Source organism: Protomyctophum bolini (assembly GCF_963924005.1).
Source record: "Protomyctophum bolini genome assembly, chromosome: 1".
In the NCBI taxonomy this organism is placed as follows: domain Eukaryota; kingdom Metazoa; phylum Chordata; class Actinopteri; order Myctophiformes; family Myctophidae; genus Protomyctophum; species Protomyctophum bolini.
The window spans coordinates 36,665,334-36,691,069 of record NC_137862.1 but is presented as its reverse complement, the minus strand read 5'-3'; the positions used below and the strand labels follow the sequence as shown (position 1 = coordinate 36,691,069).

Here is a 25,736-nt window from a genome sequence, read left to right as displayed (position 1 = left end):
TGTATCTTTTCAATGTCACTCCACTGCATTCTCTGTAATCAATTATGACAGGACATGGGCAGTGAAAACGTTATTTAAATATAAAAGTAATGCTCATGACATTTAATGAGGTTATAGGATCATTTCAGTTGGATTCAAGGTAGTAAAGTTGTGGGAAGGGATCAAGTGGTTTATTCCACTGTGAATTTTAAAGTGTGATTGAACATTGTTTTGGAGGCTGATACATCTCTCTCTCGCCACTCTCCCACTCTTCACAGTATCCCTGGCCATAGCGGACATGATGGTGGGGGTTGTTGTGGTACCATTCTCTGTCTACACTGAGGTCACCCTGATGGTCACCAGCGCACCTCCAGTTTGGTACCAGAGCAGATATACTGGCTCCCCCTCCTCATTTGGAGGATTAGTGGGCCCTTGGCAGCCCTGCATGCTTATCGGCCTAGTATTTGCAGGCTGCACCTTCGTTTCCATCATCACCATCTTCCTCATGACAGTAGAGCGGTGTGTCGCCATCATGTGGCCGCTCCACAAGGACACCCTGGTGACGCGGAGACGAACTTTACACCTCATACTTCTGTCCTGGGCTGCGAGCTTCCTGTTGGCTCTGGCGCCACTCATTTTTAGCAGCAGCTTTACTCTGGAATACAACGAGTGCAGCCGTATGTGCAACTACGCCCCACTGTGGTTCGGAGGGAAACTGCCACCCGACGCCAACATCATGCTACTGTTTCCCGCCTTTGACTTCACGCTGCTGGGTGGGACATTGGCTGTCAACATCTTGTCTTTCACCAGCATCCAACGCTACTCCCGCAAACGTAAGCATCTCTCAGAAAGAAGCTCCCTTGATGGAGGGGGAGAAGGAGGTGGTCCTCAGACTCCTCATAGGCCTTCCTTTTCAGACATCAAAGCTGCCAAAACAATTGGCATTCTAACGTTTGCCTTCACAGCGTCCTTCTCCCCTATTGCAGTGTTTGTGGTGGGGAACGTGGTAGGATACACCTGGTGTAACTTTTCCTTCTTTGCCTTCTGGATCCTGACGGGAAACAGCTGCTGTAATGTCATAATTTACAGTGTCAGGGACCAGCGTTTTAGGAAGGGCGTGACCCTGCTCTTCCAAAGGGAACAGTCCCCCCAGCATGGAGAAAAGTTCAAGTCACACAGTCACACACATTTTGTATCTGGTAAAATGACTTCTTGCGCCATGACTTGACTTCTTATGAGTCTCCATGTTAGTTTATAAGGGGTGTTCAAAAGACCACAACATAAAGAAATGTAAAAATGTGGATGAAAAAGTATTTGTTTAAGTCTTATCTCTGTCAGTGATCTGTTACCTCAACTTCTATCCAATGTTCTTAATGATATTTCATCAAGGATAAAGACATAATATGAACTGTATAAAATATCCGTCAGCTAATGCAGTGGTTCTCAACCTGTGGGTCGGGATCCCCACATATGTTTTTTGGGGGGGTCCCTAGATGACAGTGAGTGAAGTGACCATTTATTAAGGACTTTCAAGACCCTTTTAATACCTCAAAAAAATAAAGAAAGAAAAGGCAAAAACCATTACTATTACATTAAAGTAATCAACAAACTATACTATACCAGTAAGACGCGCAAACGCTGGAAGCGAACGCAGCTGAGACCCTGCAGATCATGTCTGTCTGTCTGTCTGTGTGTCTGTCCCGCTGTTACTGTATATGTGGACCTGGCCCCTTTTGTGCCCATATATGGAGCTGAGTGATTGCTGATGCAACACACTCCATATTTGGACGTATAGCGGGACAGACACACACACACACACACACACACACACACACACACACACACACACAGACAGACATGATCTGCTAGGTCTCATAGTAAGTGCTCACTGCGTTCGCAAAAAACTGTTGACACATTCGTCAAATTGTCAAATAATATAAGAAAGAGTGGAGAAAAAGTGAAAATACCGGTAGTCTGATCTATACAAGCTCACAACGCCTCGCATTGCGAGGCGTTGTGAGCTTGTAGGTCGGCTGTTTTCACAATATTTGGAAAAAAAACAAAATGTAATACCTTAACTGAACTCCTACAATTCCAAGTGCTTCTAGGGTGGGGGTCCCCAGTTCAAATGCAATTATTTTGGGGGTCCCAGTCTGAAAAGGTTGAGAACCACTGAGCTAACGTGTCAGACACAACGTTGATTTTGCACTAATTCATAGTGGGGGAGGTGGGGGGGGTATTGCCATAGTTTTCATGGTTTTATTATAATATTATCATGGCTTAAATGTTGTAATTGCAAATGAAAGAATAGTTCGTTTTTAAAAGGTTGACACATAATTCGACCATATGCAGTATAGTATTTACTAGGTAAGAACATTGCATTATGAATTGATATAAGGTCATTTTTATCATCTCACAGTCACAGTTCTGTGGAGCTCTGTATTTAGAGTGTACCATTTGATAAAATAATGATTTCAGAACATTTCACTACATAGTTTGACTAACATTTCGATTCACATTGTTGCTGATATTGAAATGCTGTAAATAATAAATATTCACTGTTGCATAATTCATAATGAAGATGACAAATAAATGTATTTGGGAAGATAGAACATTTGATTTCATTTAATAATTTTGAATACTTTCATATACTTTCAATGCATCCCGACCGATTTTAAAGAAAGCCTAGAATCCAGCCATCCAGGATCCTGGTGAATCATGACCACCACCTTTGATTCTGTGAAAAAGTCCCTAATGGGACAGATGAGTGAGGGGTATGATGTTGCGAGACCCGAAACCCCGATGACCTTGGCTTGGGATACATCACTGAGGATACGTCCCAGGTGCATCCATGCAATGTTTTGAGAGGGAAAGTGGGGTAGACATACTGAAGTGCCTCCAAGGAACTTAAAAATCAGACCTGTCTGAAGTGAGTGGTGATGTTGGTACTGTACTGTACTGTACTGTACTGTACTGTACTGTACTGTACTGTACTGTACTGTACTGTACTGTACTGTACTGTACTGTACTGCAGGGTTTCTCAACGTTTTTAGCTGGGGACCCCCGGAAATGCTTTGGCCATGTCTCGCAACCCCTGCCCCGCCCCTCTCCCCACCCTCGATACAAATTGACCGCTACAACAGCGAAAATATATCATAAATAAATACTGAAACCAGATATAATCATTAAAGGGGAATTCAACATTTTACTATGTCATTAATATACCTTAGAGCTGTTGAGTAGAAATAATAACCCATTCTGTGTTTCCTAGAACTGGAGGTCTGAAAAAACCATTAACATGGTGAAATGTCAATGTCATGTCAAGATGTGTTTCACCATGTAAATGTTTTTTTAACAGTTAGTCAGTGCACCTGGTGAGGCTTTGTCCTTAGTCCTGTGCTCTACCTTCCCTGTGTGGTTTGCGTTGTCCTTACCAACAGCTACCAACCATAATAAGGGTAGATATTCTCACATGGGAAGGTGATTTGTCACAATGCAGAACTTGTACAATACTGGAGGTAAACATGATATTATATATTTATACTCCCTGCCTAATGCTTAATTATACTTAATTTGAGTATAATTAAGCATTAGGCAGGGAGTATAAATATATAATATCACGTTATATGAGGATGTATAAATCAGGCTTGTCCATGGTGCCCTCTTCACAGGGCACTAACCACCTCAACAGAGAGAGTGAAGTGAGTCCAAAAGAGAGGGGGAGAGAGGTTGACCGCTAACGTCAGCAGCGATGTGATAAAAGCATATTCCTCCCCCCAGCCCCTCAATGAAATAAACAAACTCACCCCAATGGTACTTCGAGAGAGAGAGAGAGAGAGAGAGAGAGAGAGAGAGAGAGAGAGAGAGAGAGAGAGAGAGAGAGAGTGACAGTACTGGCCTGGGAGGCTCAATGCCTGAAATGAATCTGAGACTCACTCACAAATTGGTCACTAATTATTCTGCTGGGAATTGATCTAAAGAAACATCTCGGATACTGTCGCTGTCGGGTGTATGTATATGTTGTAGGGCGTATGTACATTGTACAGTATGTCTATAACTGTTACTACTCCGAAAATGCACTTCTCATGTGTCTGACATGCTATTCACGACCATGGTATATGCTTTTATATAACTCTGCGTCTGTATCTGATTTGAGCTTGTGGGTGGATGAGTCACTTTCTGAGTCAACAGCCTTGGTAGTGTATCTTTTGGGCATCTACAGTATTATCTCCAATTACATATACTGTAGGCCTATTGGATGGAAAACACATGCATTTTGAAGGTGCTGAAGCCCTTTCTCTCTAGCAGCAGATTCAGCTACCGGTATGTAAATTCTTTGAGGGGCCCCTCCTATAGAGGGTATGCGCGTGACATCATCATCAAACCCGGAAGTTATGCCTACTGAGTGTCAAAAAACTGGAGGTTTTAGGTTAACATCTGCGATAGATTGCACGTGAGAACATCCCAATTGTTCCATTTAACAGAAAACTGTATCATACACTCCCGTGGCCTGCTACTTTAAGACCACGGACCATGTGTGTGATGACGCAGCGCGCTCCTGTGCACAAGGGCATAAACCCCCCTGCGACTTCCGCTTATCGGTAAACCCTTTTCTTCTGCAAAAAGCAAGCGAGAAGGGCCACCTTCGATCTATCACAGTTGTTACGGTTAAATAACCACGGTTATTATATAACCTCCAGTTATTTTAACTCTTAACATTTTGACGGCCGTTAATGATCAAAACATGCCGACGTACTGGATTTTCGTCGTTCAAAGCTGCAAATACTTCAGCGTATGCTTTAAAGGTAATAAAACCATCTCGGCAGCATAGAATATTTGATTAAATAGCGGGTAACGTGTTTTATGGAGTCAAACTGTTAACCTCTGCGTCTAGATTGCACGTGAGATTCTCATACACTCCCTTCGTTATCACTAAGAGAGAGAGAGAGAGAGAGAGCAACCATCTCTGGCTGAACCTGTCCTTGGACGGTGAACACGCCTCCCCTTGGATGTATCAATCTACCAGTCAGACCATGGTCTGAGTTGGAGAGATAGGTTCATAAGCTCAAGGCCCAACTGGTCCCAGACCCAAGGGCCTTGCACACTTGCCAGGAGCCGGCAACCACAGTTGCCCAAGCCCTGACCTGACCATACTGGTCCCAGGCCCCTCATTAGACTGCATGAGCCACTGAGGGCTCGGTGACGTCCTTGTTGTAATACCTTGCAAAGGTTGAAGGCGCCGACCAGTTCGCCGCCAAGCAAACATCCTGTACCGATATGCCCTTGTATAGAGCCCAGGATGCTGCCACACTGTGGGCCCTCAACCCCACAGGTGGTAGAGTACCTCTGCTGGAGTAAGCCTTCTGAATGGCTTCCACAATCCATTGGGACAGCCTGACCTCAGTCACCGGCTTATAGGCTATACAGCTTTTTTTCGTCACAACACTGTTATGTCTCACTGACAGCTGTTTGATTGTGCTGCGCTCGTTGCATATTGTCTGTGTTGCCTTTGTGATGATTGGGGGGGATTGTCTGGGCTCGACTATACTTCATTGAGTTTGAGGGGAGCTACAACAGTGTGAGAATGAGGCTTTGCCGTTGGTTGTTATATTTACTCTGAATTTGGAAGTAAAGAAGAGTTGCAGTGCACGCACATTCCAACTATAAGCCAAGGAAGAAATGCCACCCAACATTTTTCAAAACGCCCTCATGGTGGCACTATAACGATTTACCCGACAGCTGGATCAATCTGTGTAAAACTTTGCATACACACTCCCTAGTCTAGAGGCCAAGGAAAAACCTCTGCCCCGCAGCCTGTTGCTGATCCATTCAGTACAGCAATTCTGGAAAATGAATGACTTCTGTCTTGTGAAAGAATGATTTGCAAGTAAGAAAAAGGCTCTTAGTCATTTGCTTTTCAGACATTTGAATATTTTTGCATGTTTGGAACAAGTGTCTCTCAGTCATTTTAGCATGTATGAGCCAGACCCCAATTTGCGTGTCAATTACGAAATGGGTGGGCAAATTCTTGTTTGAATTTTTGACTATCTGTACATCTCTACTTCACATTTTTGTATGATAACCATTGTAGAGTAGCAGATTAGTGGTAGTTCATCAATTATCATGCATTGAATATGTAGACCCCTATATTGTCACACGCAGATATTTACCCTATAAAGAATTTAATATAGATATGGTTTTGCACACTCATTTCGTAATGAAAACTTGTCCAGCTAATTTTGCATTGCATTGGCCTTGGAGTGTTTTATGTGCAGACCATGTTGCTATGAAGACCATGGACCCAGCATGATAAGCTAAAAAAACCTCAATGTGTCAGTGAGACTTTTTATGTATAACTTCACATTTTAATTCAAATTAATTCAATGAATGTAGTAGACGACCACATGATGATCTCAAAGTATTCTGAGCACTGAACTGAACTCAAAGTGAAATACCTCCTATAATTTAAATTGTTATTCATTGATAGATAGATCTTTATTGTCATTGTAACATGTACAAAATTAAAAGTGCCAACCAATCAGTGCATCAGATCACTAAAAACATATGAAGCTAGAAATATATGAAACTAATACAACACACACATAACCATACTTCCTGTTATTGCACAACCCCTATATCCCTATAAGCATGTATATTGCACAATAAATATGTAATTGCAGCTGTTATTGCACAAATCCAGAAATAATGTATTGCAGCAACAGATCATATCTTAGCAGCATTGAGTGCAACTACCACTGTGGGATTCAGTTAAAAAAGTAGTGATTCAGTCATTATGGAGTGGAATCTATAAGTAGAGCCATCTAATAGAAGAGAGGGATATAGAGGGGGCAGAAACCCAGCGCTCGAGCACTGTTCATGCAGACTGAACTGAGCCAAGCTGGACATACATTGTTTTCCAACGAGGGCAGGGCAAACAAGAGCTATTTTAAGCATGTGTGCAACATGAAAACTGTTTTAAAGTATTGCACAGTAACAACTAACGTCTCTTAAATGTTTATGTTATACTATTACTACAAAACAATCTAAGATTTTAAGATCATTAAAGCTGCCTGAGTCCAATGCATTTCTGCCTACTTCCGGTCCAGGACTTGTACCAGTCGCGAGTCCCCATTCTCAATAGAAGTCTACGTAGGAGAGCCACCGTTGGACTGGCCCCATGAAGTGAACGCAGTTTGCGTAACTCTGTCTATAAAGGCTCTGATGTTGATGAAGTTATTGTGCACACACAATATGCTGATTTGTGGGAGTGTAGAATATAGTATTCTGTTTGAGTTACAGTTAATTGTATTGTTATTAATAGAAGTGGCTTGTTATGTATGATGGCCAAAGAGAACTTCCCCAGGGAGAGGAAGGGACCGCACACTCCAGGTGTGAAATTCACACCTGTGCATGTATGCAAGCACCTGACGAATCCAAATGGTGAAACGTGTCGTGCAATAAAGAAATGAAGCATCACTAATCTTGTCCTGAGTCTTCTGGAGTGTGCTGTCCCTGGGGAAGTTCTCTTTGGCCAGCATTTATACCTTGCCTACCAGCACCTCCTCCACCTGGATGTGCATGAGAAGCTATCTGCTATCTTAACAGGATGGAATAGGACAAATCTGACAAATCTGTGTTGATCACATGACTATTTTTGGTCAAAATCTGTAGGAGTAATATAAAAATGTTTTGCCTCCTGGTGATGCTATAAAAAGCAGAGGGCAGCGTAACACACAGCTTGTACATCTGATATTTTGGCACGTGGCACCAGTGTGCATCTGAGTAGAGGTATACACGTAAATCAGGCATAACCCAAACCCCAACCTAACCTCTAATTATGTCTAATTATGTCACATCCTAATGTGAATCTTTTCCAAATACATCACTCTAAAAAAATATATATTTTTTTTTAACCATAAAACAACCATTTCTCACCGGAAGGATTTGCCTCCAGGATGGAACCTAGGTAGGTAGTTTCATCTTTTCATGTGAATGTGATAATATAGTGTCACCCACTCTAATCAAGAAGTCATCAGCCTTGATGTGTAGTAGATAGAACATGCAATAAGACAGCAAAGCCAATGAACCACGTTTTATGTCTCTTTGTTATGACGTCTTCTTTCAAGTGTGGCTGTGTACAGGATTGAATGGAATTAAGTCTTAATTAAGTGTTGTGGAGTGACCCACAACACTTTGGCATGTGTTTTACCATACATTTTGATAGTAAGCCACTAGAGAGACAGGAAACAGGGAGAGAAAGACTTGACTTTCAATCAAAAATAGCTTTCCAGAACATCCACTTACTTCCTGTAATAGGAATATGGAGGATATTGTCGTCACAGGGCAGCCCTTGCCCTAGCCCTGTCCAGAGCATCTTAGCATCTGAAAATTCCACTGCAATGCGAGGGCTCTGACTTTAGTAAAAATTAACAAAACTACTTCATTACTCACCGAAACAAAGACTGTTTTGTGTTGTTGAAAGTCTATTCTCCACAGTGGGAGGCCTCTCAGGACCCTGCCGCTTTTTGGGCAGATAAATATGTCCACAAGACATTTTATTTAGAGCACCCTCTACAGACCTGTTCAATATAAATTACCCATTGGCCAGATCTGTAGACTAGAGGGCACTCTAAATAAGATATTTTAAGATGTTCTCTAGTTAGTCTGAGATAAAAACAGATTTTCCTCAGGAGAACTGGGCCCTGTGAAAATACTATAGTATAAATGTAACTCCATGAGATACTGCTTTGAATAGTAAATATATTTGAAACTTAAAATGCTTCAGGGAATGGGTATTTGTTTATATCTTACCAAATGTAACAACAGAAGATATGTCTATGACCCCTGAAAATATTCTATAGGGTATCAGTCAAGTGATATATTAAAGCCCCATTTCAGAGTACATCTGGTTTACCCTTACACTAGCCTTTACACATGCAAATAACAGCTGAGGCAAAGCAGCCTCCACAGCAACGACACGTGACAAACAGGATTGTAAACAAGCTCTATCATGTTCTTTTATCCATAATACGCATAGAGTTCCAGTAAGATCACTGAAAATGACATGAGCATATGATAAAAGGATAGGTACATATAGTTGTGGACAACATTGTAGATGGATGGGCAGATGGCATATGCTTGGTAAACAGATCTAAAGGGATTTTTGATTACCAGATACTTGAGGAAATGTTCTGTGCTTGCCAATTCTTTTGTGTACAGACATAACTACAGAATAAAGACTTGGAAGAAAATGAATAGAATTGTATGTCTTCTGTACAAAACCGGATTTGAGACTGACTGGTGCCTTACAGCCTTTTTATTCAATGCTTGTGAAGTATTGTAAAGCCCTATCCTTTCCCAGATGGCTTTTATGAAAGCCAGAGGGGATAAAGCTGGCTTTTGGCAGTCACTGCAGGTGTGACAGAAACAGGCCGAGCCTGTGAGCCATGGCACTGATGGCAGACACCCTGATGCCAAAACCTATTAGTGCTCTATTGATGGCAAGATGTGTATGTAGTCACAGAGTGCAACTCTGTCCTACTGAGAAGATGTACAGTATGCTGTTTGGATGTAAGCGATGAGCAAAAAAATAAGTAATAGAAATAAATAAAACAAAACAAGAACATGCTGACTAATTTATAATGTACAGCAAAATAAAGGTAAAAAACTAATATCTTGCATACAATGAAAATGAAAAGAAACATATACAACAAATAGTACAAGCGAAAACCAAGTACGGTAGCGTCTTGGCATGCTGTAGCCTTGGATCAAGATTGTCAGAGGCAATTCTGACATCTGTGTATATGACATTTCTTTTATCAATTTTGACATGTGCATAATGTCAAAATTGATAAAAAGAAACCTTGATCCAAGGCTAACAGACCCGCCAGCCGCCAGGCAGTATCTGGGACACAGAGTGAATCCAATTCATGTCATTCTTCCTCCCGATTGTGAAACTGCTATCCAGATTGCAAATACCCCGCAGCACCCCTCCCACATTTTGTTGTTGTTGATGCAACATGTACTGTAATCTCATCAACACACCATTGTATACTGTAGTGGTGGCTATGATAGATAGAAAGTTAGGAACCAAATGGACCATTATGGGTCTGTAACTACTAACTCATAGTGTCAAATGGAACCAAAAGGACAGAGTCAAACTAGATAAAATGCCCATCGGCACAGGTCTCCACCAGGTCAGGTTGTGGCCTCCTGGTGGCGCTATAATAGGCAAATGTGAAAAGGGTGCCATTTCTTCTTGCCTTGGATGGCAATTGGATGATTTGAGGCTTGTTGTTCAAAACGGGCCAATACTGCAAACGTTGAAAGCCAATGTTAGCCAATTAGGATGGAAAATGATATATCGGACAGATCCTTCTTGAACACATGACTATAGAGATAGTAAGCCAATCAGTGTAGAATCGGAGAAATCCAACAGACTCGTCTTGATCACATGACTACAGAGATCATGTGGACCGATTTGCGTGAGATTTGGATGAAATCTGTGCGACTAACATAAGCAATGTGTTTTACAGAAATCGGCCTCATGGTGTCACTATAACCGGCAGATGTGGAGGGATGCAGGGACAGTGTTTTTCCATGGCCTCTAGGGAGTGCGCATACATAAGTTGTATACAGATCGATGCAGTTATAGCTAAAAACAGGAATTGGCCTGTTATAGCGCCAACGGTGCCGGAGATTAGCTGATAACGGACGGACAGAAGGACGGACGGATGTACACACACACGGACGGAGTGCAAAACATACTCTCCCCCCATGCCTTCGGCCTGGTGGAGACAATCAACATGATTTTATAATATAAATTGGGGTCCCATTGATAGAAATGCCATGAAATGAGGATCTGTAACCTAATGCATGTCAAACTAAAAAGGTGCAATTATGTGAGATTGCCAAGTGTGGTTGCACTGCCACTGACGAGAGTCCTGAGGAACATAGACATATAAAGGTAGACACGCCTCTTCCGGCTCTCAACGGAAAGCAACATGTAGGCAACGGGTGGCAATGGAGACACGTGATTGCATTGGCAAGCTTTCCCGAGATTCCCTGTGAAGAATAGTGCAAGCTAAATGGAAGAACGGAAGGGTCATTCGGTAGGCCAATCAGAGGTGCGTGCCTTCAAGATTCCGCTTGACTTCCTCCTCCCGTTGGAGACTGATTGCTCCCACCAACTTGCAACGGCCAATGAGGCGTCTATATTTTTTTAATATTTATGGTGAGGGAATAATCAGTTAGATAAATATGATCTGAAGTGGGACGTGTTCCTTAGTCATGTTGCAGGTCCCTTGGTGTGATCCATGGTCAGGCAATGCCCTCTTGATTTTTTTATTGTATTACTACACATTATGATACGGTTGTTGATGCTGCGTTTGGTCGTGTAAACAATGTAAACTATTTTCACATTTTAATTTGATTTTGATTTTTCCTTTTTTTTTTTACGTTCTCTGCTGCTGTTGTTTGTGTTTGTATTTTAAGTTCTCTGTTTTATGTGTTTGTAAAAAATCCAAAATAAAGTACTGATCATAAAGAAAATATATATATTTATGGTGAGGAATCCACTGGGAACTGAATTCCGTCTTACCATGTAGGCTATATTATATATTGTGATAAGATCATTGTGCAAAAGTTAACAAAAAGCAGGTTCACTTTGCTGGCAAAAAAATTCTCGGACGGAGAACAATAGTGTTTCCAATACGAGCCACACTAACTAGGGGCCCATTAATTAAAATGGTTGAGAATAACAGCTAGAGCCGTAAAGATCTTCTCTCATAGAGTCATAGGGGTATAACTGGCTTTCGATGGGGACGTAATAAAGATTTGTTTTAGTGTCGGGTGGATTAAAGGTAACGTCTCTATGTATACATGTATGTAATCTGAAACCTATCTTTATTACGTAACCATCGAAAGCGGGTTATAACTGGCCGTCAATGGCCATCAATGCGCGAGGGCACAAGTATATACTGGTGATTGTCGATTATGCCACCCGGTACCCCGAGGCCATCCCACTACGTTCAATGTTTTACAGAGAGGCTGAGATTTGAAAGTTCGTAGCGGTCGACAGTAATTGCACGCTCTGCTTGCAACGCGCAAGTAGGCACTCGACAGAGTTCTGAAGGCTAACAAACTCTAAAGAAGTTTAATTTATTTAAAATAATTAGATATTGTAATGGTAGTCAATAGGGCGAAACCTTTTTTTCTTCTGCGTTTCACTACAGGAGGCTAGCTGTGCCTGTCTACAGCAGGATCATGTCCTTGTGTGCGTTCGTAAAGATCTAATCTTGCAAACCGCTGAACAAATCAGCACCCCTAAAATGCTCTGTGTACAGAGACAAGAAGTACCTCCATTTTAATCACATTTTACTTTATTTATTTTTTTAATATGTAACCTTCATTTTATAATGGAATTAATGGGACTTGGACCAGGCTTTTGGATCCCGAGATTCACATCATTAGAATTTATTATTATTTTATCACAATGGGCAACCTCTATTATTAATACTAAATGTCACCAACGAATGAACACAAAAACTGTTCCAATTATTACAAATGGTTTGAAAGTATTAAATCTGGTACATCTTTCCAGCAATCATGTAATAAGTATTTCCTTTACACATAAATCGCCTTTATACATTTGTTTGTGATGCTACATGTATGTTTGGATGGAGTTGAGCAATTGTATAACATTTGCTACAGTATCATACTGAATATTAAACAGTAAACATCTGAAATAAAAGCTGCAACCACAGGGCAGCTTCCCAATAACGATCCATACATTCCGAGTCAAATACAGCAAGTAATCAACATTACACAACAAGTGCACAAGTGTCATAAAAACATGACCTGAAAAGGCTTTAAAGCAATAGGTTACTTTAGTAGAGGTTTTTATTATTATCATTATCATTCTATTATGATTGATTAGAAATGAGAAATAATCTATTTCTAATCAACTGTGCAACAAAGCAATAATATCGCTTTGGGTCGTGTAGCTACCTTATCATGATGATGAACTCAAACTTTTACCAAAGTATCCTACTGTTTAGTTAAGGCAGGACGTTTTGTTATTATTGTATTCAACTGTATCCCATTCACAGGTTCCTTCCTTGACCTCTGAACTCTTCCCTTTTGGATTCTGAAATAATGCATTCAACTAAAGTGAGCTGAGAACACATCTTTGAAACAGACAGGACAAAGAAGACTACACTAGGACAAGTCAGTCACACCGTCAGTCAGTCACAACAGGAAACTAAACACACACGCACAACCAACCCACAAAAGTGAAGGGGTCTCTTGGCAGCACACAGTACTTGGCCGCGTAATTTAAGGGCCATCCAGTCTAATTAGTGCTGGCAGGCAGACTGACTGGTTCTGTAGTGATCCCAATGTCTATGTTCACATTTTCCTTGTCTCTACGTGGACTGTGTTCATGTGTAGTCCTGTGGTCAGCGCCTACTGCCTGTGATACATTGCTGAAACCCTGATCCCTGTGAAAAGATGCTTGATATTAGGGAATAACCATCACATTAAAGAAGAATATAAATACGCTACAATGATGTAAAAAACATTTTGGTTGTTGAACTAAGTGACCCGATAATCCATAATTTGTGGGGGGAACATTAGCAGGTCTACACTTGTACACACTATTTTGGCAAAGAAAAGGAGTTGGTGTACAGCGGTCCTAATACAGAGCCAACTCAGGTTCAGTTTACCAAGTCTAGAGGATTTAAGATGTCAAAAGGAAGCTGTGTTAGTGTAACCTATGTTACACATCACTAACTTAGTGATGTGTAACAGGCCTGAACCTTCTGCATGTGTACACACACTCCCCTCTCTGACAGGTAAATGGCGCATTTATAGCGCTTTTATCCAACACGCTTTACATAGATACCTATACACTGTGCATTACCGATACACCGATGGCAGAGGAAACCACACAAGGCAGGCACCAACCAGCACAATCAGGAAGAATTAGGGGTTCAGTCTTGCTCAAGGACACTTTGACATAAACTCTGGGGGAGCCTGGGATCGAACTGATTTATAGCGTTTTTTACCTTCCTTTGAAAAATCATAGAATATTTTGCATCGCTCCATTCCGTGCATGGGTGCTCTCAAATGACTCGCACGGATGTCCTGGAATCGGAAAATAATCATGGTCCAACTCCATACGTGTGAATGCGAACGATACAAGCTGTGATCGAGAGCCTGCTCTGCGCACATTGCATGGATTGGATTGCATATAGTGGCGTTTTCGATTGGCTTCTATGTGCGTGCGTGAGCATATTTGTTTTCGGTCACGTGATCTACGGTGTTCAGAAGTGTTCCGAAGGATGAAACCATGGATGAGCCATAGGTTAGCGAACAGTGCCCTCCAGTGGAAAACACGTCAAGGGCACAGAAAGCGGTAGGAAAGACGGTACCAGTAACGTAAACACTCACTTGAGAAGCTGTCCCAACTCCCGCTTTATCCGCCGCACGATGGGTGGTCCCTGATAGGTGAATGCGGTATAAAGCTGAACCAATGATGCGCCAGCGCGGATCTTGTCCATGGCATCCTGCCCACTGGCCACACCGCCAATTCCGACGATTGGTACACTACCTAGAACCACACAGATGATTGGTACACTACCTAGAACCACACAGACGATTGGTACACTACCTAGAACCACACAGACGATTGGTACACTACCTAGAACCACACAGACGATTGGTACACTACCTAGAACCACACAGACGATTGGTACACTACCTAGAACCACACAGACGATTGGTACACTACCTAGAACCACACAGACGATTGGTACACTACCTAGAACCACACAGACGATTGGTACACTACCTAGAACAACACAAGGGATAAGTTGGTGCATATAACCAAGCTCATATGAACGTGTACATACACTGATAATCGATTATTTTTTTTAAATATTTTTTTACTATGAACAAAAATAAGTTTTTTTCTTATGTACTTGTACACAAGATGTAACAATAAAGTAGCCTTGAGTATAGGGTCCATTGACAAACACCATTATTACTGGTAGCAATGTTATCTTGTGCTTTTATTCACATAATCAATACAGTAAATGAAGTCAAACACATTTGAGCAAGTAAATTAGGTGTGTACCTTTAGTGAGGCTGTACATTTCACTGATGGCATGTGTGGAGATCTCCTTCAGCGGTTGACCGCTCAGCCCACCCGCCTCAGACCCATGAGGGTCCTGCAGTGTCTCTGGTCTGGACACTGTGGTATTAGAGACCATAAGACCGTCCACTCCCAGCTTCAAAACACAAACACAGAGATAACAGAGAGAAATAATAAGTAGGAATAGATACTGTATTTCTCAAACTTTTGTATTGACATCCATCTGAAAATATTTTGTGCCAGACCAAGATTGTGCCAAGATTTGTGTGGGTTATTTTTGGAAAATAGATAGCAGATCTACAAGCTCACATGCATTACAATGCATTGTGAGCTTGTAGATCAGCTATTTTCAAATAGCCGATATGTACAGCAGGGTTCAAATGGTTAAACTGTCCCCGGACACCACTTTGAGAACCACTACTGCACTGAATATGAACCAGCTACAGTAGTTCTCCAGTACATGGACAACACACAAATTTGTTGACAGGCTAATTAACTGCAGGTGTGAGAAGTGGCGAGCGTGGGAGGATATGAGACGTCATGCAGTGGTGGTAAACAGAAAGAGTGCTCTTCAAATGTTTGCTTTTTTTCATTTGCACTGAGTTGAGGAGTCTATTTCATCGATTCCATTAACACCTTGAGGGCCCGGGTTATAATTTAATCCATTAAATCAGAGCGCCCAGCGATTTATAGCAGCAGAGCACATTTAGCGACGGACCGGATGATATCCCGGATGTGGCTGAAGTACCTAGATGTAGCCAAAACACTCAAGAGGCGATCGACAACGGGAGGTATGATTAATTCTACCGTGACTAGCAACGGGACTGCGGTGGGCCGTCTAACACAATCTTTTCTTAGAATTGGACGGAATGATTTAGATCAAGAGTTATTTCCGATCCCGTCGGCTAAAATGGGGGGGAACATTTTCGATGACAACACAGAGGATTGCGCAACAAGCACATCTAGGCTGTGGAGCGATGCGATCGGTTTTGAAATCACTAATTTGACAGAGATTAATCAATCTCCGTCTCGGGCACATGACCGTGCACTTGAACTTGACGGTGATTTACGTCATGGACCATTAAACTGTTCCCGCTTAATCCTGAAGTCCCGCTTCAGGATTTCTAACTGCATTGTCAATTAAATGAAGCAGCAGAGAAGAATACTGAAGGTAAAGAAAAGTAGAGAAAGGTACAATAAAGCACGCACACCCACTCATTTAAAGTCAGGTACAGTGCCCTTGTGGTTAGAGTGTCCGCCCTGAGACTGGGATGTCGGGGTTCAATCCCCAGCCGGGTCATACCAAAGACTCTAAAAATGGGACCCAGTGCCTCCCTGCTTGACACTCAGCATCAAGGGTTGGATTGGGGGCAAGTCCCTGCGATATACTAGCGTCATGTCCAGGGGTGTACTTGTACATCAAGCTGCCTCACGCTACAGAAACAGGAGATAGGCTCCTGCCCTATGGGCCTCATGGCTCGGCAAGGCTACTTACTTACCGGGCCGATGTAGAAACAATACAACAAAAAATAGGGTCCGCACACTGAGTAATGCTTGAGGCCGAGAGGCTGGGGTAAAACACTGCTGTGATGAGGATTGAAAATAATGTTGTATATGAAAGCAGGTCGGCGAATTATAGTTGCTATATGCCAAGATATAAGAAAGACATTTGAAGTGAAAATCTTGTAATTCAGTTATGCATTGCGAATGTGGTATTAGATCTAGAAATCAACAACCATTAATGCATGCTGACCTCAGTGATAACATCAGCAATGTCTTGTTTGTCCTGGGAAGTGAGGTCAGGGGCAATCTTCACCAAGACAGGGGGTTTATTATTTCCTGGCAATGCATCACGCTCTTTCAGCACCTGAGGAAAATGTATTGGAGTTTGTGTTAAATGGAGCGGTAGCAACAATAAACATAGATGGAGATGATCTGTACTGAACACGGAGTACAACTGAGTCAGATAAAATGGCAAAAGAAATGTCTATTTAAGAATTGAATATTGTCCAATGACCAATGTCCAAACAACTTCCATGAATACCTAATCCAATAGCCCATAGTGAGCAATTTCTTCTGTGCTTTATGTTGGGGATCCCCAGCCTGGGTCCATGGAGAATTCACTGGGGTTCGTCGACACCATGCCTCACTAAAAGTATATTGATTTATTTGCTAATTTGTTAATTACGTGCCACTCTGAATTCATTCACGCTCAATTAGCCAATTGCTTTGGGTAGCCAAACAGCCTAGGCTTCTAAACAAGGTAATTGTGAGGACTCGACTCAAGTTATTCACACATTGAGAACAACTCAACTCCCCCAGTCTGTCCGTCTCGTCATGATTCACATTATTATGGTCGCCTACTATGGACACAGAGAGGAAGAGACCTACCTTATGCAGGAGCTGATGGAGCTCAGCCTTTCCCTGTAGATTCCTGAGACCTGGGGTATTAGGACTGCTCACGTTTACAACCAAGTAGTCGGCTAGAGGGCCTAGCACTTTCACTCCTTCCAGGTAATCTGCCCCCGCATCCTGAGACAACTTGTTTTTCCCCAGGTTGATGCCCAGGGGAAGTCCAGCTAGAAGAGAGACACACACAGACACACACACACACACACACACACACACACACACACACACACACACACACACACACACACACAATGACTCATTGGGGCAGAGTAAGTACATGTGCTAATTGGGCAGTATAAATAGCAAATAAAAATTAAACAAGGGCAGGTCAAGATCATCAGACTAGAGAAGAACAGAATAAAATAAGTATTGCCCATGTATCCTCATTTTCTTTGGGAAAACAAAGCACACTAGTAGAATAGTAATTATTTAAAGATGCAGTTTCACGATATGGGTACTTGTTTAGACATGGTTAAATATATCTTGCCTGTGTACATTCTTTTGTTGCAAAATCAGCTTCCTGGTGGTGCTATAACACAGGGATTCTCACCTTTAGGGCTGGGTACTTCCAAAAATACTTTGGCCATGTCTTGCGAATTTTGTTTACTTCTGACACTGTCACAACTAGTACTATAGTATAAAGCCTTCAGACTCTAAAGGCCTATTCATACTGCAGTTTTAGGTTATAGGTGACCACCGAAAACTACAACATGATGTCACGCCACGGTGGTAAGCAACTCACCGCATCTCTCCGTTTTTACTAACCACCGTTTGGGTGGTCACCTTATCACCTAAAACTGGAGTATGAATAGGCCTTTACTCTCTACAGAAAGCCAACATACTGTATGTTTCTACCTTTGCTCAGCTCCTGCTGGGCTGCTTCCCTAGCCTTCAGCCTCACCTGCACATCTTCCAAGCCACAGCTGTTGAAGCCATACCTGCACGCGCACACACACGCACACGATTATTCTCTCTATACACAGAAATGCATTTATGGACTGATGGCATTACATGTTAATTTGTTGCTGAAATTCATACTTTAAGTTTTAACTAACAGAATAATTCCAGGAAAAAAACATGCAAGACAATAAGGTAACATAATGATAACATCCTATAAACAGGTTTAATGTTTGTCTTTCCTAGACAAACATTAAAAACGCCACTCTGTCCATTGACAATGGACAATGGATCGGCATGATGTTTTGTTATGATATCGCAATGATGTAAGACGATAAGGGTTGGTAAAGCGCCCCTCACTTCACACGGGTGTGATTTTTATATTTCTCATACACATTTTATGCATACATCACGCAAATCGGTATACACTATCTCTATACTATAGTCATGTGACCTTATTCCATCCCCATTGGCTAAGATTATGCACACACATTCCCACTAGGCAGAGGAAGAATTGGCACTTTAAAAAAATCTAATCAGCCTCATGGTGGCGCTATAACAAGCCAATTCATGTTCTTACCTAAAACTGCACCGATCTGTGTACAACTTTGTAGGCGCACTCCCTACAGGCAAAGGAAAAACCACATCTGCCGGTTAGTGCCACCATGAGGCCGATTTTGCAAAAACAGTTCTGTAGATTACTCGTACGCATTTTATCCATACATCACACAATTCGGTATACACCATCTCCAGAGTCATACGATCAACACAAATCTGTCCGCTTTCCCATATTCCATCTCGATTTCCAACGAAAAGTTCAGTGGTCGGAGACAGTATGGACTGCCCTTTACAACTTTCAAATCAGCCTCATGGTGGCGCTACTGTATAACAGGCCAATTCATGTTTTCACCTATAACTGCACCGATCTTTGTACGCGCACTACTAAACACTATGAATACACTGTTACGTGTTACAGTATATATTTATTTTTATTGCCTTGTTATACAACCAACCACCCGACAACAGATTATTGCAAAAAAGAAAATTCCTACACATTTTATCCAAACATCACAAACGCTATTATCCTGGTGGAGACCTCTTTTTCTAGTCTATTTTTTCATTTATTTTCATTGCCAAATAATTATTTTTTTCTCTTTTGTTTTGTCAAATTCAAGTAATAAAAGGTCATAAGTGTTAAGGCTGCCAATCAGAGTAATGTTAATTGAATTAGTTTTGCATGACTTTGACTTATGTTAACAAGTTCCAAATTACACTTTCTTGGTATAGCATTAAATGTACGTTGTCATTTCTTTTTCACTATTTTGGTATAGCAACCGATTCATATGTATGAGCATGTCTGTAGACTTCCACAGTACAGAAATTAAGCAAAACATGAAAGGCTTGTAAACGCCTGGTGGTAATTCATTTGCATTTTAACTGCATTTTAACTGGTAATAGGATGCCATATCCTCAGGCCTTTTACCAGATATTATATATAATTCCGAAGGGCATCAGAGATGCAGCATGTAGTCAGCAATGCATATTCTCTTTGAACATGGTAAAAGAAAGTTTAAAAAAATGTTAATGTTAAAAACTAGTCTTTAGCATAAAATACAGTACTGAGGCCAGCATGCAATGACTTACATGAATCAAGTGGGGATAGATAGACAGACAGACAGAGACAGATTATCCCTACACAGCTTCCTCAAGGCTCACCTGTTAATGACTGCTTGGTCGGCTGTCAAACGGAACACGCGTGGTTTGGGGTTCCCTTGCTGAGGTTTGGGGGTGATGGTCCCTACCTCGACAAAGCCAAAACCCACTTTGTACAGTCCATCTATAGCCTCTCCATGCTTGTCAAAGCCTGCTGCAATGCCAATAGGGTTCTTGAACCTCCGTCCCAGGACATTCACTTCCTGTTGACACAACAACAATAAGTCATACAATGTCCAATATTCACTAATGTGTTAAAGGAGAATTCCATGCTAGAATGCTTTCTTATCTTTCTTACCTTTCTTTGTAGTTGTTACGTCCCCACCAAAGAGGTCCAGGTGTTTTTTTGTGCAAAAACTCCTTATTGGCTATTTTCCCTACCATAAGCCCTCAATGAATTGCATTGCATTGAATGGGAATTGAATGGGGCTATGGGGTGTTATGCTAGTTCGCATATTTCCATCAAAAGAAGTAGTAAAGTGTGCCGCTTGGGATATTATTTACATTATGAAGAGAGGATATCTATTATAATTATAATTTTGAGTGATGGAAATAAGCGAATTAGCACAACACAACACCCCATAGCCCCATTCAATTCCCATTCAATTCAATGCAATTCATTGAGGGCTTATGGTAGGGGAAATAGCCAATAAGGAGCTTTTGCACAAAATAACACCTGGACCTCTTTGGTGGGGACGTAACAACTACAAAGAAAGGTAAGAAAGCCTTTTAGTATGGAATTCTCCTTTAAGTAAGCAACATATGAGCAAGGCAACCCCCTACTTTAGACATTGTACGATTGTGTCAATCGCCAGAAACAGCAGAGCTACAAGTTGTAAGCTTGTAGCTCACAACAAAAAAAAAAAGAGCGTTCTTGTTCTTAAAGTTGCGTCCGGGGATCCCCACTTTCCAGCTAAATGTGTTTATTTAAGATGACAATCTGTTTAAGCACTTCAACTCAGCTATTTGGAAGAGACAAACTACAAGCTCACAAAGCATTGTAAGCTTATAGATCTGCAGATATATTTTCAAAAAGATCTTGAAAAAAATTGAAAAATGTGGTATGAAACACGTTTAGAACACAAATCTTGTATGGGGGTCCCTGCTGGCACAACATATTGTCTGATGGGGGTCCGCAGCCAAAAACATATACTGTAAGTTGGTTTGAGAACCACTGATGGTAATAATTGGTACAGTAAACCGTCTATGATGCAATAGAGATGCCCTTCACACTCACCAGAGAAGCAGGGTCCTGGTAACGGTTTAGAGGTACCATGCCGAAACCAATCATCTTCACCGCCACCACGTGGGCCGTCTCTGCACCCACAATCCTCTGCAGACAGGGAATGAGTTGGTTGGCATAGAAACGCTCATCTCCAACCACAGTGAGGTAGGAAGCCAACATGAGGCCACCGGAGCCAATGATCTTCACCGCATCCTTTAGTTGCTTCTACAATGAAGAAGATGAAGATGTCCTCAAAAAAAGCAATGATAACAAAGTTTACAGTGCCAAAGGGAAAAGTTAAACAAATCCAGAATGTGCAAAATTGTGTATACATCATCTCTCTTTAAACCAGACAGCCTTGGATCAAGACTGAAAAGAGTTCTTTCATCAATTCAATTCTACCATGGCTGTCTCCCTAGTCCCCACTCCACATGGTCTCTGTCTCCCCAGTCCCCACTCCACATGGTCTCTGTCTCCCCAGTCCCCACTCCACATGGTCTCTGTCTCCCCAGTCCCCACTCCACATGGTCTCTGTCTCCCCAGTCCCCACTCCACATGGTCTCTGTCTCCCCAGTCCCCACTCCACATGGTCTCTGTCTCCCCAGTCCCCACTCCACATGGTCTCTGTCTCCCCAGTCCCCACTCCACATGGTCTCTGTCTCCCCAGTCCCCACTCCACATGGTCTCTTTCATTCTACCATGGCTGTCTCCCCAGTCCCCACTCCACATGGTCTCTGTCTCCCCAGTCCCCACTCCACATGGTCTCTGTCTCCCCAGTCCCCACTCCACATGGTCTCTTTCATTCTACCATGGCTGTCTCCCCAGTCCACACTCCACATGGTCTCTTTCATTGAACATGTGTATACGTCTTGACTTAAAAAATGGATCCAAGTTGGCTATGTATATGGACCGCCGGTTCAAATATCTTCACGAAACTTAGCCGATCTACCTTGTGAGCTTGTAGACCTGCTACTTTTGGCAAATGTTCCCCAGACAGAAATGAATATTATGGATGCTGGTTCAAGTCGTAAAAGGTGGTTAAGATAGGATACGGATAGCCTGGTGGTGTAGCTAGCAAACTTCAACTACTGAATAAGGTGAGCATACTGTCATAAGTGTCATTCACGATTTAACAGAGCTGATCATCTCGTATATGATACTGTACAGTACAGCAAAATTACCTTAAGTCGTCCCGCCATGGGGAAGGTTTGTCACCTTACTAGAAAGGACATTGGAACACAACGCTAAACGTTTACACAACCGCAAGGCGAGCGGTCACGGTGTCTAGCCAGCAAAACTTCCGGTGGGCGAACTCTTCAAAATAAGAGTATACGTGAACAGTTTTTCCTCTAGACTTTACTCTCTAGACTAGAGTAAACATGAATCCATTGAAAAACTGTTCATTTTCAAATTAAAACTATAAATGAAGCATGATTTAAACGATGCTTATGTTTCTTTGTATTAAAAACATAAATAAATAATAACAGTAAAACTAATTGAAACTAATAAAAACAAAAACCTAAATTATGCTGTTCACTGGAGTGCATGGCATTTACAAATTGGACGCTGGACAAAAATTGGTTCTAGAACTTCTGTTTCAACTGGTCTGACATACGCACACGTTCAAGGAGACCTCCTCTAGTCTACAACACCAAACTCTCCATTAAGCGTGAAAGGTGTCAAATAAAATAAAAAGTGGCGGACCATCCAGTGCGGTCAGAGGTCAAATGTGTGCCATTTGCCATTTCCAGACTATAGTGGGCACTGGACAAAAAACTGTACTATGTTTCAACTGGTCTGATATATGCACATGTTCGGAGAGACCTCCTGTCCTCCTCTACAACACCAGACTCTCCGCTAAGCAGCAGAGGTGTAAAATAAAAAGGGGCGGGTCATCCAGTGCGGTCAGAGGTAAAAAAATAAAAATAAACGCCCTACCAACAGCCATTAAGATATGTGGATCCCTTGACCCCGGAATAAAAATCTGAGAACCCCCAATCCCCCTTTCCCCCCATATATACTGTACATGTTTTTCCCTTTTTAACTTTCTCTATTGATTTCCTGATTTGCTTGACTGTGTCGATGGTAAGAGAGAAAGAGGCCAGGGCCATGTATTCTATGGGAACCCTTCATCTACAGCCTTAACTAAACTATAAGCTATACTGTCATTACAGTCCACAGCTGAGCTACATGGATTCCATGGAAACCCTTGATGCACACAGATGGAGGGGAGAAGAGGCAATCACAGGCACAAATACACCATGGTACACATGTCCATGCACTACACAGGCATGATATGTCATAGGTGTACCGACTATATGGCATAAAAACCAGATCATCCCAACACCTAAGAAAGGAGACCTCTCATTAGCCAATAATTATAGATGAGCTTATATCTTCCCTTCTTCTCTGGAGTCCTGCCTCAAAGCAGACCAGAGGTAGAAAACTGTCGTTCCCTGATGTCATCGCTAGGGACACATTGTCGTTGAATCTGTCCTATCGAGTCTCTCTTCCTCCCCTCCTCTGGGAGACTCTGGGGGTATTGCTCATTTATACGCTCTAGCTTGCTTGGTGCCTGCGAGTGCTTGCGAGTGGTGCAACCGGGGTTGCTGGCCTCTGTTACCCTGCCAGTATTTCCTGGAGGTCAGCTGTCTCTCCAGCATCACTGACCTTCTACTACTCTACTTCTACTTCTATATGAAGTTAGTGTTAGTTGTGGTCTTGACTGCAGTATCCATCTTTCTCCCCTGGCGGTTCCTTTCCCTCGCCTCACTCCTCTCACATCTCACATCTTCCAAATCACAGCTGTTGAATCCATAAACACCCTGGTGGTTCATTTCCCTCGCCTCACTCCTCTCACGTCTCACATCTTCCAAATCACACCTGTTGAATCCATAAAGCGTAAACACATACGCACGCACGCACGCACGCACACACGCGCGCACACACACACACACACACACACACAGTCTCACACACACACACACACACACACACACACACACACACACACACACACACAACTCCTTCCAAGGTTTAGATAGAAGGTTATTCCTGTCATTGCTATTATTACAGTAATTACTGTTATTACAGTAATGGTGCAAGGAGAGCGTCTGGTGACCCAACTTTTAACTTTAATGCCTAGGTCAGATCCTCTCAACATTGTAGTTCCTTGGTTGGCTTTCATAGGAAAGCCAGGCTGTGGGGCAGGCTGTCAGACAGACAGAAAGGTTGTCAAGCAGAAGATTATCATAGCTGTCAAAAACTGACAGCTATACAATGAATGACTGACAGCTACTGTATATGAAGTGGTAAGGCACATGCTGGAAAAAACATGACAGAATATGAGACAAAATGTCGCATATTCTCTTGGAATATCTTGCCAATGTTCTGCTCTGGATTAAGAGCATCTGCTAATTGCTTAAATTGTAAATTGTTCATAAATATCCAACACATTTTATGCTTTTGTGCAAAATAGCAAAACAGGTTGCATACAGCAGAGCTGCATGCACAAGATGTCTAGCTTCTGAACTAGGAAAAGTTCATTTGCATCTTGTTTGAGTGTCAGCTGTGATTTTCCTAATGTAGTACAAACATATGCACAGCTTTTCTTGAGAAAGCACTCTAATTTGCCTGAGACAGACAGAAGTTACCTTGGTTAATATGCAGTTGCCGTCTCAGGCTCAGTGCTGCAGCAGTGTGTGTTTTTGCTTTAGACACTATAATAATCATGAACTTTTTCAATCAAACATGTTTCATTGTGGGAATGGCTCTTGGATATCTATCAATGGCAGAAAGTTCTGCACCCTGTACAGATTACGGGAATGAGGCCATTTACAATATTTCTGCTCCACAGTTCAGACATGTTTTCAGAGATCTGTGCTATGAATTTACCCATGGATTCAAGAATTGGCCTCAAGCCCGGAGTGCCTGCAGACAACGAGGGGGAGAGCTCCTGAAACTGATGGACTGTCCAGTGAAACGTTTCCTCCAGGAGTTCACACAAGAAAGGAAGACTACCGACTTGACCTGGTGGCTGGGGGAAGGGGTTCTGGGGGAGTACCAGCAATCAAGGACTGGTGAGTGTACAGCAAATTACAATTCTATTGATTACAACCTGTTTATCCTATTCATTGATCCAATCAGTGGTGGACAAAGTAGGCCTACCCCAGTAGAGTGTACTTGAATAAGAGAGCTGGCTCTCAATGGGCTACCCTGAATAACTAAAGGAGAAAGAACAAAAGAAAGAAACTGATCCTGGTAAAATATTACAAATGTGGCTCAGTCGAATTTGTATACTTACTTTTGTAAGTAGGCTACTTGCGTTTTACGGTGTTAAAATACTTGAATATTCAA

The 25,736-nt window shown here is 42.0% G+C and overlaps 1 protein-coding gene across 4 annotated transcripts in view; it reads right to left on the bottom strand.

Annotated features, from left to right (window-relative positions):
* dhodh (dihydroorotate dehydrogenase) overlaps positions 1–22,656 on the bottom strand; it is a 31,763-nt gene extending 9,107 nt beyond the window's left edge. For 2 of the 4 annotated variants that reach the window (XR_013965184.1, XM_080780672.1), the window contains exons 1-8: positions 22,562–22,656; positions 21,393–21,605; positions 20,159–20,358; positions 18,401–18,483; positions 17,525–17,712; positions 16,887–17,000; positions 15,116–15,269; positions 14,431–14,590 (exon numbers count right to left, since the gene is read on the bottom strand). Coding sequence is in view for 3 of the 4 variants with exons in the window: in XM_080780672.1 (XP_080636798.1) it covers positions 14,431–14,590; positions 15,116–15,269; positions 16,887–17,000; positions 17,525–17,712; positions 18,401–18,483; positions 20,159–20,358; positions 21,393–21,605; positions 22,562–22,579 (1,130 nt within the window). In the remaining variant the exon portion in view is untranslated. Of the gene's footprint in view, positions 1–11,523; positions 13,479–14,430; positions 14,591–15,115; positions 15,270–16,886; positions 17,001–17,524; positions 17,713–18,400; positions 18,484–20,158; positions 20,359–21,392; positions 21,606–22,329; positions 22,427–22,561 lie in introns of those variants that run through there. The other 2 variants (XM_080780671.1, XM_080780673.1) reach the window with 2 other exon arrangements.
* Between the last annotated feature and the right edge of the window lie 3,080 nt (positions 22,657–25,736).